The sequence below is a fragment of the Symphalangus syndactylus genome, chromosome 2 (genome assembly GCF_028878055.3).
Source record: "Symphalangus syndactylus isolate Jambi chromosome 2, NHGRI_mSymSyn1-v2.1_pri, whole genome shotgun sequence".
NCBI lineage: Eukaryota > Metazoa > Chordata > Mammalia > Primates > Hylobatidae > Symphalangus > Symphalangus syndactylus.
The window spans coordinates 145,321,349-145,338,863 of record NC_072424.2 but is presented as its reverse complement, the minus strand read 5'-3'; the positions used below and the strand labels follow the sequence as shown (position 1 = coordinate 145,338,863).

General features: G+C 50.6%; 1 protein-coding gene across 3 annotated transcripts; it reads right to left on the bottom strand.

Moving 5' to 3' along the window:
• Positions 1-1,528: 1,528 nt before the first annotated feature.
• Positions 1,529-16,921, bottom strand: KIF25 (kinesin family member 25). Of its 3 annotated transcripts, XM_055269653.2 has the most exons (8): positions 16,860-16,921; positions 15,724-15,819; positions 12,553-12,702; positions 7,598-7,774; positions 6,112-6,263; positions 4,173-4,364; positions 3,618-3,755; positions 1,529-1,797 (listed from the first exon to the last, which is right to left on the bottom strand). In XM_055269653.2, exons 1-8 carry the CDS (start codon positions 16,919-16,921, stop codon positions 1,676-1,678), a joined length of 1,089 nt encoding a protein of 362 aa, XP_055125628.2. In that variant the 3' UTR covers positions 1,529-1,675. The 3 variants fall into 3 exon arrangements, 2 of the variants coding, with proteins under 2 accessions (XP_055125628.2, XP_063479855.1); XM_063623785.1 differs by lacking the exon at positions 3,618-3,755; XR_010117202.1 differs by lacking the exons at positions 1,529-1,797; positions 3,618-3,755; positions 4,173-4,364; ... (2 more) ...; positions 15,724-15,819; positions 16,860-16,921 and adding an exon at positions 10,038-10,877 and having other exon boundaries at positions 6,520-7,774.
• Positions 16,922-17,515: the final 594 nt, after the last annotated feature.

Genomic DNA, 17,515 nt, shown 5'->3' with positions numbered 1-17,515 from the left:
TTGAAGCGGATGTCTCTGCTTTCAGCCCCACTGTTTGGCTGAGTCCTTTCCTGGCAGGGAGAAGCCCAGCATCTCTGTCTTCAGCGCATGACGCCCTGTGTACCTGCCCTCCTGGCCACCCTGACCAAAAGCTGGACCCCAGCAGCCTGGGCCAGGTCCCCACTCCCAATGAGGCAGAACGCTCCACCCTGGGAAAAGGAGTACAGGAAAAGGCCGTTAGCACACTGGGCTCTGAACACCCCCTGTCTGTCCCCACCCCTTGCTCTGGGCTCCCAGGAAGGGAGGGGGTTCCTACCCTTCTGCCCGCCATGAGTCAGGACAACCACAGCTCATGCTCCTCACCTGAGCTGCATGTGGGCACAGGTTTACTTGGTTTGTGCTAACTACTAGAAAAGACATTTTACCTCCCTCTTGCATAAACAGGATAGAGTAAAAAAAAAAAAAACATTTTCCTGGCATTGAAACCATCTGAAAGCTACCAGCTGTGACTTCTCTCCAAAACCTGCTTCCCAGCCAATTCTCAGAGCCAAAATGATTGCTGGTAAGAAATGGGATATTCTTGGCCTGTGCTTGTGACCCCCCCATTCCTCTGCACAGGAGTTCCTCCTGGGACCCTGCTCTTGGATCTGCTGGGTCCGAGAGGGCACGTCTGTCACTGTGGGCCCGGTGGAAATGGAGGCAGCCCCAGGGGCCATCCTTCCAGCAGAGGACACCGTGGGCAGCTCTTCACCGTCCATCCCCTTGTGAAGCGGAGAGAAGCCCTGTGGTAGGGCAGGGCTTAAACGTGCCAGTTCAGCCCCACAGCAGGGGAAGTCACAGGCCAGTCTCCAGAGCTGCTTCTTGTCTCCTTTAAGGCTCACAACCCTCTGGTCTCACTGGCTTTGCCGAGGAGGAAGCCGGGCTTTAGAGGCCAAGCAAACCGTCCAGGGATGCAGAGCTGGGAGGTGGCAGAGCCACCATGGAAACCAGAGTCCACCTGGTCCTGCAGCCTGTGCTGGGGAAGCCTGGGGGCCGCGTTTGTGTCAAATGAGACGACAGGTGTGAGGCTGGCCCCAGACGCCCCCTCCCTCCCTGACAGCCCCTCGTGCGGAGTGTGGTGGATAACCAAAAACAGCGGTGAAGAAAGAGGGAGCCCGGGGGAAAGGAAAAGCACGAACTCGAGGAGGCAGAGGTGCAGCTCTGTGTGAGGCCTGGTGGCTCTGGGGCCGTACGTGCCCAGCAGCACCTCCCCAGCTCACAGGTGGGGTCCGCACTGGGACAGGCTGACCAGCTCCCACTGTGGGGCGCTCACGCCCCTGCCCTCCTGCCCACGGCCGCTTCTGCTGGCTCCTGAGTTTCCCGGGGCAGGGCCTTCAGGGCCCAAGGTGGCCTCTGGGGAGAGTCTGATGAGGACAGCGAGTGCCTGCTGTGACACCTGGTGGCAGCCACTCTGCAAGGAGCTCCTCTGTGAAGCCTGCCCTGCCTGATGGTCTGGCAGGGGTTGGAGGTCCCATCCACATTCATGAGGGTGCTTTGGAATAAAGCCAGGTTTATTGAGTCATCGGGAAACCTGTTTATTTCTAAGCACATATGCATTATAAAGCAAGGACAAGAAACACAGTTTTAGGAGAAAAACTCATTAATGCATTCAATCCAGCCTCCTCTTCCCCTCCGTCTGGGAGCTGGGCGGCCTCTTTCAGGCAGGGCCTCGCTGGACTTGCCGAGCTGGGATCCCAAAACCCAGGCCCTGCAACATCTGCGCCAGGTGCCTCTGGCTGGGAGAAATGCAGAGAATCACCAGTAACTTCGCGTCGCCTCCTTTAAAATAGAAAAACAACACGCAAGCTGGAAAGAAGGGCGGCTTCTGGAAGTGCCAACGTGCCGGCAACCAGGGCCCGAGATGGGTGGCTGCAGAGAGGGCGGCGCCCCAGCGGGAAAGTGGCCACGTCTGGCAGGCTTCTGGGACATGGGGTCTGAGAGGGTCAGCAGCCGGTCACTAGCACCCCTCACCCGGGTCCGGGAGGGTCAGCAGCCGGTCACTAGCACCCCTCACCCAGGTCCGGGAGGGTCAGCAGCTGGTCACTAGCACCCCTCACCCGGGTCCGGGAGGGTCAGCAGCTGGTCACTAGCACCCCTCACCCGGGTCCGGGAGGGTCAGCAGCTGGTCACTAGCACCCCTCACCCGGGTCCGGGAGGGTCAGCAGCTGGTCACTAGCACCCCTCACCTGGGGAAGCTGCAGGCCTTCTACTCACACTCCTGTGTCCCGGGAATTGGGAGGCATGAAGTCAGCCCTCAGTTGAGTCTGCACCTGACCCTGTGGCACGCTCGGCCCCCTGGGGCTGCTCTTTCCAGATCTCCCTCATGCCCACACCTGCTGCTCAGCCAGACCCCACTGGGGCAGGGGCCATGTGCCCAGGACTTCTCCTTCTGGGAGAATGCTGTCTCTTCCTGTTTTTCAGGACCCGTAATGAGGGTTAAGCAGTACAGATGAAAACCAAAAACAACGGAGAAGGAAGGGAGAGCTAAGGGGAAGGAAAAGTGCAGACCCCAGAGGCCCAGGCCGGGGCTCCGTGAGGGATCTGCTGGCTCTCGGGCACTGTGTGCCCCACGGTGCCGCCCCTGAGATCACGGGTGGGCTGCGCACCTGACCCAGGTCGCCCTGTCTCTCTGTTGGGGCTGCGAACTTTGGAATCCAAGAGTACCAGGTGGTCTCTCTCTCAGAGGCAGAATCCAAAAATATGCTCCTGTGAACAGCCCTGTTACTCACCATGTGGAGGAAGCCAGTTTGCCGTGAGAGGGGGAAATACCCCACAATGAGAGACAGGGAGAGTGGAACATTCCGGCCTCCCTGAGTCCCGAGCACCAGTGGCCCCTCCACCACCTCCCAGGGTGGCCCTCCCAGGAAGAAGGAGCCCCCCCACTGTGGTGGCCACGTGTCCCTGCCGTCCTGCAGTGGCCGTTTCTCAGGACAGGGCCTACAGGGCCCAGGGCCACCTCTGGGGGACTCTGCCTGGACCCTCAGTCAGGAAGCCCAGCCCTGGCAGAGGCCACTCTACAGCCACAGCAATGCTTCCTCGGGTCCTCCCTTTCAACTGGTCTGGAGTCTGAGTGGGGAGAGGGGGCACTAACTGAGCTCCCCGCGAACTGCAAGCCCAGATCTAGCCACAGCTGGATGACTCCGCACAGGGGCTGCCTGTGCCCCACCTGGCGCTGGTGCTTAGTCTGCTGCGTCCAGGCTTCTGGCACCTGCCCCCAAAAGACCCAAGGAACTTGCGGCCTAAGCAGGTCTACACAGCCGGAGGGACCCAGGCCACACACACAGCAGCAGCCTAGAGAGACCTCAGCTGCCCTGGCGGACCCCCGGTGAAGAGAGAGGCTAGGGCTGCCACCCTTGAGAACCTGAGCCCCGACCAGGAGGCAGGTCACACACAGACCGAACAAGCAAGCAGCCAAGCCGAGGTGAGAAGGCACAGGAGAATGACCAGCGTGCCGTGGGAGTGCCAGCTAGCCACAGCGAGGGCACAGGAGGTGCAGAGGGTGCATGGGTGGCCCTCGAGGACGTACAGGCCAGACGTGTGTGCACGTGTCCTGGGGTACGTGGTCCCCTATCCTGGGGGATTTTGGGGAAAACGGTTACCGAGGCAGTCCTGAAGGAGGTGGGTGAGGACATGGCCGCGATGCTCCGACAAAGCCCCTAGGACGTCTGCCAGGGCCGCAAGGCTGTGGTTGATGCACACCGTCTCCCTCAGGGCCGACCCGGTCACCCCGGACACACCTGCACAGGACAGGGGCCGCCGCGCACCATCACCATTTGCACCAAGAAAGAAGAGGCAGGAAAAGCAACACCGGCTCCTTGGGAGGAGCGGCTTTCAGGCAGGTAGAGGGGAGGCCATGGATGGGACAGGCATTAGAGCGAGGGTCTTTCATGGCTCTGCTCACAGCTCAAAGCAAGCTCCTGCTGGGAACTCAGGTTTTCTCTTCCCAGAGGGCCAGTGTGAGGAACACGACTCTCGGGTTGCCGGGGTAAGAGAACCAATCCCTGAGAATGTAACGGGATTTAGAACTCATCTGTGGAGGGGGAAATGCCTGACTCTCCCAGAGCTTCCCGGGCTGCCTGGTTGCACATCCAGCTCCATCAGATCATAGGCTTCTGCAGCATCCACCCCCCAGGGAAATGCCTGTCCCTGCTCACCAGTGTACTCGCTGCCAGCCAAGTCCACGAGCTGCAGCCGGGCCTGCACCTGCTCCGCACGCCCTGCGGGGTGCCCAGGAACCGGCTGTGGAGCCGAGGCCCCTTGAGAAGCTCTGCGGCTCCTTCCTGCCCTTCCTGCCCTTCCTGCCTCTGTTCGCTCCCTGGGGAGGGTGGCACTGCAGGCTTGGTCTACTGCAAGGGAGCGACAAGGAGGAAAACAGTTGCATGAAGCCATGAGGCTGTGCTTTGCCTCGGTCACAGCCGAGAAGTTTCTGAACTGCACCCTCCCACCCACACCTCCCACCCAGTAAGTGGTGGGATTTCCGCAGAGGTCTAGGGGATAGTGGCTTCTCTGGGGGAAAACCCAAGTTAGAAAGCAGCTTTCTTCACTGTGGAAGGTTGAAATAATGCCTAATTGGCCCAAAGGAAATCAAATAATGCTTCTTAGAAAGACTTGATAATCATGTTAATGAAAATCCCACTCAGAAAATCTATGAGCCCTTTTAGAAATAAATTCTACAACCTGTTTGATAATCTTCCACACAAATCCTAACAAAAGGGCTCTTCATTTTAATGCAAATGTCTTTGTAGTGTGTTATTCCTAAACAAACTTCTTAGGGTTTTTAAAAAAGCAAAATAGCATTTACTCACTGTACAAAACATAGAAAGTATACACAATTGTTTTTAAAGGACATGAAATCCAGTCTTATTCCCACCATCACTGGCAGCCACACCTCCCCTGTGTCGGGAGTGTTTTTGGTAGAGATCTTTGGTGCTCCCTAAACATCACACGCCTGTGCCTTTCCAGCCCCCTGCGGGTACAAGGCCCTGTGCCCAGCTGTGGCCTGCTCTAGGCTGGCCAGGGGCTATTGTCAGCACGTCCCCATCACCTCTCCTTCCCTTACCCAAGCAAACTTGGAGGCCATGTTTCAAGTGAGATGGTGGCAGGAAGGATGTGGAACGTTCAGCCACACTGGCCCTGGATACGAGTGAGAAATGGCCTTTCCTGTGTCAACCCACTGAGACCAGGTTTCAACGGGACTACAGTCTCATGTTCCGGCCCCAGACCCGTGGCTCTCCAGGTGTGGTCCCCCGAGCCATGTCCTTGCAGAAACGCACATTCTGGGTCCAGTCCCAGCCCTGCTGAACCTGAGCGTGGGTGGTGTCTGCTATTAGTTCCCACCACCTGCTGCAGGGAATTGGACGCAGCTCAAGTTTGAGAGTTGAAGCCCAGGCTTCACAGGCCTGTGTTCTTTCTGTTACATAACTGGAATCATTTTATATACTGCATAGTTTGAAAGTTTGGTTTTAAACTGAAATTACACTCATTGTTTCTTCCATGACAAATGCATGTACTCCAAGGTGTATTATGCCCTGCTTTTCTTTCTGCATTATAGTTTATTTAGCAGAGTGTTTTCCTCCCTCCCACTCTCACTTTTTCTTCTCAGCCTGGGATCCCAGTGGACTTTTGGGTTTGGGATGCAGATAGTGAAAAGGTGTGGCTGCTATTCCCATGCTGGGTCCCATGAGAGGCCTTGGATGCTGCAGGCATGCCGATTTTTCTTCTTCTTCTTTTTTTTTTTTTTTTTTTGACAGAGTTTTTGCTCTGTTGCCCAGGCCAGAGTGCAAAGGCACAATCTCGGCTCACTGCAACCTCTGCCTCGTGGGTTCAAGCGATTCTCCTGCCTCAGCCTCCTGAGTAGCTGGGATTACAGGTGTACACCACCATGCTCAGCTAATTTTGTATTTTTAGTAGAAACAGGGTTTCACCATGTTGGCCAGGCTGTTCTCGAACTCTTGACCTCAGGTGATCCACCTGCTTCAGTCTCCCAAGGTGCTGGGATTACAGGCGTGAGCCACTGCGCCTGGCCTGATTTTTTTTCTTCTTAAGTGGGTTTTTCTATTACTTGCCACTGACCAAGCACAAATGGTGACTTACCAGTGCTGTTAGAGCAAGCAGCTGTGGTTAGAGTCACCGTAATTATCAGGTGAGACCTGGAGGAATCCGCGTGCACCAGGGTGGGGTGCTTCGCCCTGAGCTGCAGACCTCCACGAACGAGCTCCATCAGTTTTGAGGCGCTGCCGACAGCCCTACAGACAAGGCAAGCAGTGGGGAACACAGCACGGGTGGCCCCCCTTACCCAAGGTGACTTCCAAGCCTCCTCGGCTGAGGGAAGCCTCTCACATGAGCCACGAGTGCTAATGGGGTACTAAAGCCAGTCTCGGGCATAATAAAACATGGTAAAGCAAACTTTTTCCTTTTGAGGCCTAACCAACCTATAGCATCTCTAATTGCTGACCCTGAAATAATGGACTTGTTTCAGAACAAAATCAGAGGTTGCTAACATTTTTAACATCAACTATTCCTTTATTTATTAGAGCCTCCAGGAACGATGTTTTAAAAATATTTTATGTATCGAATCTGATTTATGAAATAAAGGTTTAACCCATTTCCCCACGTTAGTGGATGAGATATGACTGCTAATCAGAGCTCTGAATCAGCAGGAGATAACATTTCCATCACGGTCTGTCAGTCAAAGGCTCAAATTTTGGGTGACTTTGTGTGACCGTATCAGGGTTGCATGGATGATTTCCTTCAGGTCTGTGAAATATTCAGCATGGCTGGCGGGCTCTTCCCTTGCTGCCTCCAGGGCGCAGGATGGGCAGCCTGACCGGGCTCTCACTCATGGAGAGGGTTCCCTTTGTCACCTCCCAGCTGCAACCCCACTGGGGCAAACCTAGCACATGCATGTGGATTTGAAGATAGGGAACTTTGAGGAAAATACTTAATATGGGGGATCCTCACTTTTACAAGAGGGTTCATTATCGTATTCTATGGAATACTGATATTTACAAATGTGGATGAGTTCATCTCTCCTAGCCTGAGTGGGGTGGGCAAGTTCTTTCACCTCTGCAAGCCTGTTTCCTCATCTGTGAGATGGGATGATGCCCGTCCGAGGGGCTCTTATGTACATTTTTTTAAAGCTACATTTATTTGTTTAATTTTGATTTTAAAAAATATTTTGTGTTTTTTTTTACTTTTATCTCTAACAGCTTTAAGATATTAATGACATATGAAAATTGTGTATGTTTAAGGTATACGTCTTGATATTTTGATATGAGAATACACTGTGAAATGATCACCCATTCCAGCTAATTAACAAATATATCATCCTGATATAACCACCTTTAAAGAAAGACAATTCTTACGCAAATTGAGAGTTGTGCAACACATACGAAGCATGAAAACACACAAGAAACCATTCAGTGACAAGGAGCACTGATTGGGCCACCACGGCCGATTCTCCTTGGGATCCTTGGGCATGGGGAGCTCGTTTAGAGATGTGCAGCCTCCTGACCAGGTGGGAGGGGCAGGTGCCATTCTCACTCAGAGGCCAGCAGCACAGGGCAGGTGCGGTGCTCACTCAGAGGCCAGCAGCACAACCTCTGTCCATCCATCCTTGGCTGTCATCACCTCACGCTTGACCCCTGACACGGCTGCAATGCTGTCTTTGGCCAGAAGGTCAAAAATGTCATTATTGTAAATTTCCACTATGGAGACTTCAACCTTTGGGATTCTTGAGGGATTTTCCGAAATGAGCCTGCGGGAAAACACACAAGAGAAACTTACAGAAAGTCTCACAGAGTGATTTTCAGTGTAAGCCAATCACAGCCCCAATGCCCTACAGGATGTTCAGTAAGACTGCTGGGGTCCGAGCAGGGGGATGCATGTCACATACCCCTAGATCACTCAGGGAACTAGGGTGTGCCATTTAGGTTGTAGGTTGAATACGTGTCTTGGGAGCAGTTATTTTATCAGAGTTATATTTAAGCCAACACCTTTGCAACCAGTACACTGAGGATTCTAAACACACAGGGCAAAGAAGCCTGAATATCACACAGCTGTGGTCTAGAAATTACCACGCCCCATCGATTGATCACTGCAGACACCCAAGGCAAGCTGCAAGGATGTTCGGGCCTCTAGCACTTCTCCAGTGATGGGGTTTGTTTTAAAACTTTTCCACTTCAGGGAAGCTTGAGTCCAGAGTTTATTCTAATTCCACTTATGACTTCCAACTGCAACTTTCCTGCAAGACCCGTAAAACCAGCTCCGGCTCTTTAAAAAGCAGCTGCACAGCCAGGCGAGGTGGCTCACACCTGTAATCCCAGCACTTCAGGAGGCTGAGGTGGGTGGATCACGAGGTCAAGAGATCCAGACCATCATGGCCAACCTGGTGAAACCCCATCTCTACCAAAAATACAAAACTTAGGTGGGCGTGGTGGCATGTGCCTGTAGTCCCAACTACTCGGGAGGCTGAGGCAGGAGAATCGCTTGAACCCGGGAGGTGCAGGTTGCAGTGAGCTAAGATCGTGCCACTGCACTTCAGCCTGGCAACACAGCAAGACTCCATCTCAAAAAAAAACAAAAACAAAAAAAAAGCAGCTGCACATCTTATTTTGCTCCATGTTTTAAAGAACTATGTGCTGACTTGCAGGAATGTTTTTAAATAAAGATACTACAGAGAGAGAGAAATAAAACCGTAATCCCACAACAAGAAAAAGGTGAGTGCTAACCCTGGATTCCCTCCCTTCCTCTCTCCTCCCTCTGGCTTTCTGGTTTGTCTCTGACAAAACTCTCCTTCTGACCTTGTCACCAAATAACAAAGGCCTCTTTCTGTCTGCTGGAGGTGGCCGCCTCTCTACCACCTGCACGGTGATGTCAATCCGATGGTGAGCATCGTGCTTTTCTTGTTCCTAAGGCTATTCTGAGAACCGGGTGGGAAGTCCGGAGTGACAGGATGCTATTTGTACTCGAGGGAAAATCCAGCAGGAATGTTCCCCACCCAGGCGCTGCCAGGCTGAGTTTTTCATCCAGATCTAGAGTTTTGTCTTCTAATGATAAAGAAAATGAAGACTAAAATGAAAGAGAAAGTAAGTAAAACTCTCAGGTAAAAATCATTACTGGCAAAGTATCAGGATTTGGATTAGACAGGTTCAGCACTGGGGTTTGCTGAGAACACTCTGAGTGTGTGCAACAGTGAAACATGAAGTTAGCTAAGCTACAGATTTTATTTTACTTAATATTTATTTATTTTTTTGAGACAGAGTCTCGCCCTGTCACCCAGGCTGAAGTGCAGTGACACATTCTCAGCTCACTGCAACCTCTGCCACCCAGGTTCAAGTGATTCTCCTGCCTCAGCCTCCTGAGTAGCTGAGATTACAGGTATGTGCCACCACACCAGGCTAATTTTTGAACTTTTAGTAGAGATGGGTTTTTGCCATGTTGGCTAGGCTGGTCTCGAACTCCTGGCCTCAGGTGATCCACCTGCCTAAGCCTCCCAAAGTTATGGGATTACAGGTGTGAGCCACCATACCCAGCCCAAACTAGAGTTTTTACATTCTCCTCCTCTCCACACATTAGGCAAAAATGCACCACATATCCAGAAACGTAACCTCCACACTTGGGCCCATCGTTTATGTGTCAGTTTGTCTCTTTGAGTGTCGCAAAACCTAAGTTAGAAATTTCTCAATTATGTAATACCGAGAAGTTAATTTGAGAGATGTCCCACAAGTAATTATTGGGCTGTTGACTAGATTCTAGGGACAATGGTGCAAACCACAAGCATCAGTCTTAGCCTTTAAGAAGCAAAGTGTTGAGAAGGCAAGACACACACACGCAAAGGACTCCAGGTCCCGGGATAAACAAGTGTGATTCAAATGCACGCAGCTCCCCTGACTCTCTGGGGAGGGGAGGGGCGGGGCCGTGCTTTGTCTCTGCCATCTGTTCCTGCCCATTTCCTACTGGGTCATAATTAGCCGTTTCCACTCTAGACTTTTTAAAAGCAGAAAATTGATCACATGCACTTTTGGATCCCTTGTGCCTCTGACGGTGCGGAGCAGGTGGAGAAATATCACACACTCCTGTTGAGAAGGATGACAGCGGAGACCGGTCGCGACGGAGGCAGTGTCAACAACCAGGTTTAGAAGAAAGGAGAGGGGCGTGCAGAGCCAAGGAATCCAGGCAGGAGCATTTTATTTACTTTAAAACAACAGGAAATGGCTTCTCTGGTGACTTCAGCAATCTAAGAGTAGTCCTTTTCAGGGTAAAGGGTTCCTGTAAACTATCTCTGACATCAGCACTGATGTCACTGTGGTTTTGTATCATTTTGGGCAGAGGGCGGTTTGCAACTTGAGTCACCAACACCCAAGCTCACCCCCGGCCCTGGCCCAGCGCACCCTTCTCCAGGTCGTATGTGGATGTGATGAGGAGGGAGACGGTCCGTGTCTGCTCTGATTCTCGTTTCTGCAAACGATGAAAGTGAGGTGTAGGGAGAGTAGGGCCTTGCCCGGGGCCACTCACTTGGAAGAGCAGAGATTCTGAGACTCAGACTGAGGGATTCCAGTGCCGCAAATCACTGTGCCCTGGAGGGAGACGCACGGCACCGCAGACTCAGAACAGCAAAACGGAAAAACCATTTTAGAAACGAGGCGACTGAAACGCTTGCCAGTAATGCGATGGGCCCATTGGTAATGCTGATTATCCGGTTTCTGGAGAGGCGCAGCCGCCTGGCCATCTTCCTGAGGGATCTCCCCTAACACTTTCACGCTGCTAACAGCCCCTCCCAGCGCTGCCTCAGCGCCGTTTCCGCCCTGGCAGCACCGTTCCCGCTGCCGCAGCGCAGCTCCCGCGTCCTCCGCAGGGCAGCTCCCGCCTCCTCCGCAGGGCAGCTCCCGCCTCCTCCGCAGGGCAGTTCCCGCCTCCTCCGCAGCGCAGTTCCCGCCTCCTCCGCAGGGCAGTTCCCGCCTCCTCCGCAGGGCAGTTCCCGCCTCCTCCGCAGCGCAGTTCCCGCCTCCTCCGCAGGGCAGTTCCCGCCTCCTCCGCAGCGCAGTTCCCGCCTCCTCCGCAGGGCAGTTCCCGCCTCCTCAGCAGCGCAGTTCCCGCCTCCTCCGCAGGGCAGTTCCCGCCTCCTCAGCAGCGCAGTTCCCGCCTCCTCCGCAGGGCAGTTCCCGCCTCGGCCGCAGGGCAGTTCCTGCCCCAGCCCTCTGCAGTCCTGGATATGCTTCCGTCGGTAAATTCCAGAGCCAAACGGAAACGCAGCCGTGGAATGTACGACGCCTGCTCTCACGGGCTGTGCATCGTTCATCTCTAAGCCCAGCTAAGGGGGGAAACGCTCTCGGAAGCACACACGCAGCTCACACTGGGAACACGACGAAGCCGACGTCCAGGACGTGCTGCCACACCACATCGCCCCCTTCCACTATGGTGTCCCAGCTCTCACAGACGAGAAGAAACGCCGCGGGAGGGTCTTGAAACTCCCACCATTCTCTCCCGCTTTCTACCTCAGTTCCCCAGTGCTCTTGCCTGAGCTTTTGTTTCTGGAACTTAAAGAGTTTGCTTAGCAGAAGGAAAAATGACTGGTCGAATATTTAATGACATGCACCATCCATGCAAGCTCGAACTCCTGACCTTGTGATCCGCCCGCCTCGACCTCCCAAAGTGCTGGGATTACAGGTGTGAACCACTTTGCCTGGCTGCTGAGATGACTTTTTACTATTTTTTTTTTTTCTAGAACTGTGTTGGTGAAATCATGACACGGGCAGTGGGTCTCTTTCGAGAATGTGCTAACGGGTTGGGAGCATCTTCGCAGGCCATGTTGGCTGGACCCCTAAAGAGAAGTGGATGCATACAGTCCTGATGGCGGCAGGAGGAAGGGCGACAGAAGGACAGGAGTTTTCCCTCTGTGCTTCCCATTCCAGGACAGAAAACCTCCATCCCTCACCATCCCCCACCTCCACCTCTGCCTAAGGAACCCTCTAACTCGGGATCTTTTTCAAGAAGTTTTGTCTTAGCCAAGCACGGAGACTCATGTCTATAATCCCGGCATTTTGGGAGGCCCAGGCGAGGGGATCACCTAAGGTCAGGAGTTTGAGACCAGCCTGGCCAACATGGCGAAACTCCGTCTCTACTAAAAATACAAAAATTAGCTGGGCGTGGTGGTGCACACCTGTGAGACCAGATACTGGGGAGGCTGAGGAGGGAGAATAGCTTGAACCCAGGAGGCGGAGGTTGTTGTGAGCTGAGATCACGCCATTGCACTCCAGCCTGGGCGACGAAGCAAGACCTTGTCTCTAAAAAAATTAAAAAATAAAAAAAGTTTTGTCTTAATGACAGAATTTCAACATAATTTCATCACAGGAATTGGTAGCAATAATGCCCATAAGTATGGAAGCACTTGGTAGTATTGAATGTATCTGATGAGATTATGGGGTTTGATCACCTTCTTCAAATGGTAATAATTTTTCCACGTGATAACCAAGGTGCTGACCACCTGGCTTCCCTGCCATATTTCTCTGCCCCACTCATCACCATCAGCGGTACCTGAAAAGCTCCTCAGCCACTCTAGGGATAATTCCTAAGTCATTCTGTGGGTCAAGCGGCAGAACGTGGCCGTCGTCCGAATGGGGTCCCAGCATGGTATAGCTCTTTCCGCTGCCCGTCTGTCCATACGCCATAACGCAAACATCGTACCTAAAATTCAGAGTAGATTCAGTCCAGCAAAACACGTGGGTGCCAAGAAGATTCCAGGGAAAAGTTTTCACTTGTATGAGAAACTTCAATAAATTTCATTTCCTATTCCCCTTACTCCATTTCTTATAAATTAGGTTTTCATTTAACTACAACTATTTTTTGCATAATCCATCCTTGTTGCTATCTTGTACGATATTGGATTAAGTGGTATTTGCACTGACACACACACACCGTGGGTTCATCCATCCCAGCTTCTCCTGGGCATTTTCGTCTCCCCATCCATCAGCTCAGTGTTCACACAAGGATTCTGACCTTAGCAAGGCCTTCCTAAATCCCCACACCTTCACTGTAAACTATCTTTTTTTTTTTTTTTTTTTTTTTGAGACGGATTCTTTCTCTGTCACCCAGGCTGGAGTGCAATGGCGCAATTTTGGCTCACTGCAACCTCTGCCTCCTGGGTTCAAGCCATTCTCCTGCCTTAGCCTCCCGAGTAGCTGGGATCACAGGCGTGGATTAGCACGCCCAGCTAATTTTTGTATTTTTAGTAGAGACCCAGAGTTTTGCCATGTTGGCCAGGCTGGTCTCAAACTCCTGGACTCAAGGGATCTTCCTGCTTTAGCCTCCTAAAGTGCTGGGATTACAAGCATGAGCCGTTTTTGTATATGTTTCATACAAAAAATATTTTTGTACTTTGTAATTGGAAGGGACTTTGAGGTGTTCGTGTCCACAGTCAGTCCACATGTGCTGAGGTCCTCTCTGTGACAGTAGCACCTGCTGCCTCTCAGCTCCAAGACTCTCAATTAGCTGACTGCAGCTTATTTCAGAGAAGATAAGAACTACCAACAGATCCCTACATTTCCTTCCAAAATATAAATGGGAGGATCAGAAATATTTGGAAGAATATTTAAAATAAGTATGATAGAAAATCATCTTCTCAGTCATGATGGTTAAGATGTTCATGGTTGTAAAGGTGTGGGTCCACCTGGCCCAATGCTAAGTGGGTTCATGCCTCAGAGCAGGATCTCCAGCCCTGACCCCCCGTCCAAGTCATCCGGGGAGATTCAGCAAGTCCTGCACTCAGAAATTCTGACTGAACTGGTCAACTGTGACTCCGATGTATCAATACCGGTTTAACGTGGTGTACCCACCACAAGTCAAACAAATAAAGGTTGTTGTTTTGAAAAAATGATTGTGAGACAGTGTTCTGATTGACATCTAAATCTCCCCTAGAACAGGATAGGAAAAGCAGCAGAGCCCAGTCCTGGGGCTGATGGTTTGAGTCACAAGGGTTGACTGTTACATTCCAGCCACAAGAGCCTGGAAACCACATGCTCCCGCCCAGCTGATCAGGCCTCTCCCTTACCATCCTGCGAGTTTTCCTTCCAGGATTAAAAGGTCTCAAGGCATTCATAACAAATCCCCACTTCAGGCAATGTCTCTTCCAGCTTCCCTGAGTTCATTTACATGCATTTCTTTGTGTGGAGAATATCTTTGACTACAACAGATAAATGGGTTCTTACAGGAGTCTTTCAACCATTTAAGAATGAACAGTGAAGGAAACTTCCCAGAGAAGGAAGCTGTAAACCAAAAATACAATTCTAAGGCCCCCCAGCCATCTGAATGGACTTCCTCCTCAGCCAGGGCACTCTAAAATTTAACCTCAGAGTCTGGTTCAGGCCATGACGGGAAGTGGGGGCTGGACAGGCCTCATGATACCCTCCAGCGTTAACATCGACACAGATCTTACATCTGATAAGAAACATGTACGCTCTGTTCTCTCTGAAGCTGCTACCTAAAGGCTTCCTCTGCAAATAAGAACTTTAGTCTCCATGATCCTTTACCTTAACCCAGACATTCTGGAGCCAATGTATTTCTTAAATGAATTGGATTGAAGTCTCATGTCTCCCTGAAATGTACAAAACCAAGCTGCGCCCAAACACCTGGGGCTTGTGTTCTCAGGACCTCCTGGGCTGTGTCGCGGGCCACGGTCACTCCTATTTGGCTCAGGATTAATCTCTCCCAATATTTTACAGAGTTTGGCTCTTTTTGCTGACAAGACTCAGAACTCAAACTAACTCCATCTGTTTCGCATTATCCTGGAAAGGCAGTTCTGGCAGTGATCACTGTGACCACGATGTCTTTTTTATTTCTGGAATCTGCTTACTTAAAAGATGCCTACTTAAAAAGAGACTCCCCTATCATTTTCAAAACCATTTGGTCAGATGGGTATAAAATTCCAGCCTTCTGGGGGAAGAGTTGAAGCAGCAACTGCATCATGATTGGCGGAGCAGCCCTGCCTGCGTGCGTGGTCAGACGCAGGAGCTTCCTGAGTTGACCCTACTCGTCGTATCATGTGCCTTTGGGGCGCGCAGAACACTGTGTAATTACAGTTGCTAGGTCCTTGAAGTTCCTTGAGGTTGGCTGTGCAGAAGCCTTTGCTGGACAAATGCAAGGACGTCTTCGTCAGGAACTTTATGTGGACTTCTGCCACAAAACTGAGATTCTTCAAAATGCCCCGGAGTGGAAGTATTGGCTTAAGGTGTCTCCATTAAGTAAAAAAAATTATTCATTCCTAAATTACAACCTGCTGCCTTTGACATCAGTAGTTGTATATTGCAAGAATAGAAGGCTAATTCCCAAAGGGAAAAGTCCCTAAATCTGACATTAACATTCCTTACAGATTTTTTTAAAATTCTGAAATGTAAAAGAATCCCAGAGAGAATGGCAGCTGCACTCACAGGCTTAAGCCCACATACACTGTAACTAAAGTGGAGTTTGGAATCCCAGGTGGATATGCTCATTTAACAAGCATTCTCCAAATCATTCTCACTCCTTTTCCCACGGTGCGGAAATAGTCTCCACGGATGCAAGTGGAGTCCACGCTGGGTGACCCATGGGCATGCTCTGCAGTGCTGTAAAATGCTCAGACTCTAATGCTACCTTCTCACTCCACAGCACAGTGAAGCTTCTTTATATTCAAATGTAACTATGATGACTGGCCTTAAAAATATTTTAACTCACCCATCCACGGGAGACGTGAGTAGGGAGCACACATCTCCAAAGACCGCGCTCTGAGACTCTGCTGGACCATAAACCCTGAGAGAGAAAGTGAAAATGCTGCATTAATAGAAGAAGCAGAAAGCTACTCGAGCGTGCAGACTCAGAAACCTGGGAACACAATGCCCCGTGTACTTCCCATCCCCACAACGCCATCAGGATTCTTCAACAAAAGATTAATCTGTGCTATTTTTCAAGATAACAGAGGTTAATAAAGAGTAAAGATAGTACTTTCTGCTATGAAAATGTAATAAGCATAAATGAAGTGACAGATGCTTGCAAGAAAGGAAGGAAGGAAGGGGAGGGGAGGGAAGAGGGGGAGGGGAGGGAAGAGGGGGAGGGGAGACGAGAGGGGAGGGGAGATGAGAGGGGAGGGGAGGGAAGGGAGGAGGAGGGGGAGGGAGGGAGAGAGAGGGACAGAGGGAGGATATAATTATCCCATAACTAAATTAGCTCTACTTTAGAGGGTCCAACAAATACAATGTAAACAATCCCACTCTGAGCAATATTTGATACATGGCATTTGATTTTTATGTTCAAGCTCTTAAAAATCTTGTTTTCCTAGGCCCCAGGTCAGTTCAGCGAACTTGAATCAATATCATGGGACTGGATGTCTGCTCTGAAAAGGAAACCTCATGTGATTCTGGGTCTATAAACAGGTACAAATAAAATAGGAAGCAACATCCAAAAGATGCCGTTTCCTGCACAATTTGAAAGAAGCCTGGAGCACGGTGAGAGAGCAGGCTCCCTGGCAGCTGCCCAGCACCGGTGGTTGGTTGCACTTGGTCAAGTATGCTTTGATGTGAACCTCAGTTTCCTGAACTACCGGTTTTGACTTAGCTGGAACCAAGTTTTTTCCTTCCTTCATTTTCAAGTGTGTCCTGACGCTCAGTTGATCCACGTCATCTCCAGCAGCGGCATTAATTTGACACGGAGGGGGGACCCTTATGAGGTGTTGCCACATGCATGATGCAGAGGGTGTGGTGAGCACTGTGTGGGAAGATGCTCAGGGCTGAGATCTTTTTTAACTTTTCACTCAGAAAATACACCAAGATACAAAAGTAGAAAGAATAGAAAAGTGAGCCCCATGTGCACATTGCCCAGCTCCAGACCCAGGCCTGGCCTGCTTCTCACGCTGAAGCTGACCTGAGGTCCGTTTCATCTGGGAAGGCCAGTACATCTGTAAAGGATGATGACTTTAAAACCTAACAGTATTACCACAACCATGCCTTAAAAATGAATGTTAGTTATTCCTTAACACCATCCAAAAGTCCATGTTCACATTTCCTCAATTGTCTAGTAAGTTTCTTTTTCCAGTCCATGTTTTAGAAATAATAATTCATCATGGCATCTACATTGCACAGGGTTGCCACCTTCTAAGTTCCTAATCTATGGCAAGGGTTGGCAAACTTTTTCTGAAAAAAACTAGATCGTAAATATTTTAGGCTTTGTGAACATCTTACCTTTAAAGAATACTGGAGTTTTTCCCAGTAATAGGAGGGAAAAGTCCAAGATGCCGACTACCTGCAATATTCTTTACCTGCAATACCCTTTACCTACATACTCTTTACCTGCATGCTCTTTACCTGCATGCTCTTTACCTGCAATACTATTTAATATTGCATCAAGCTATGATTGGCTAATGCAGTTGGACAAAAGAAATCAACTAGTGACATAAGAATCAGAAAAGGTAAAACAGTCTCTACTTGGAGCTAATATGGCCCTACATCCAAGAAATCCAAAATGAAAAGACAAA

What these genes read in the sequence shown, in the direction of transcription:
- KIF25 (XM_055269653.2), bottom strand. Translation starts at nt 16,921, where the DNA reads ATGAAACGGACCTCAGGTCAGCTTCAGCGTGAGAAGCAGGCCAGGCCT. An exon ending in AGGCCTGGGTCTGGAGCTGG is followed by an intron (nt 15,820 to 16,859) that starts GCAATGTGCACA and finishes CTATTAATGCAG; the next exon opens with CATTTTCACTTTCTCTCTCA. An exon ending in CCTCCTTCAGGACTGCCTCG is followed by an intron (nt 1,798 to 3,617) that starts GTAACCGTTTTC and finishes TCTATTTTAAAG; the next exon opens with GAGGCGACGCGAAGTTACTG.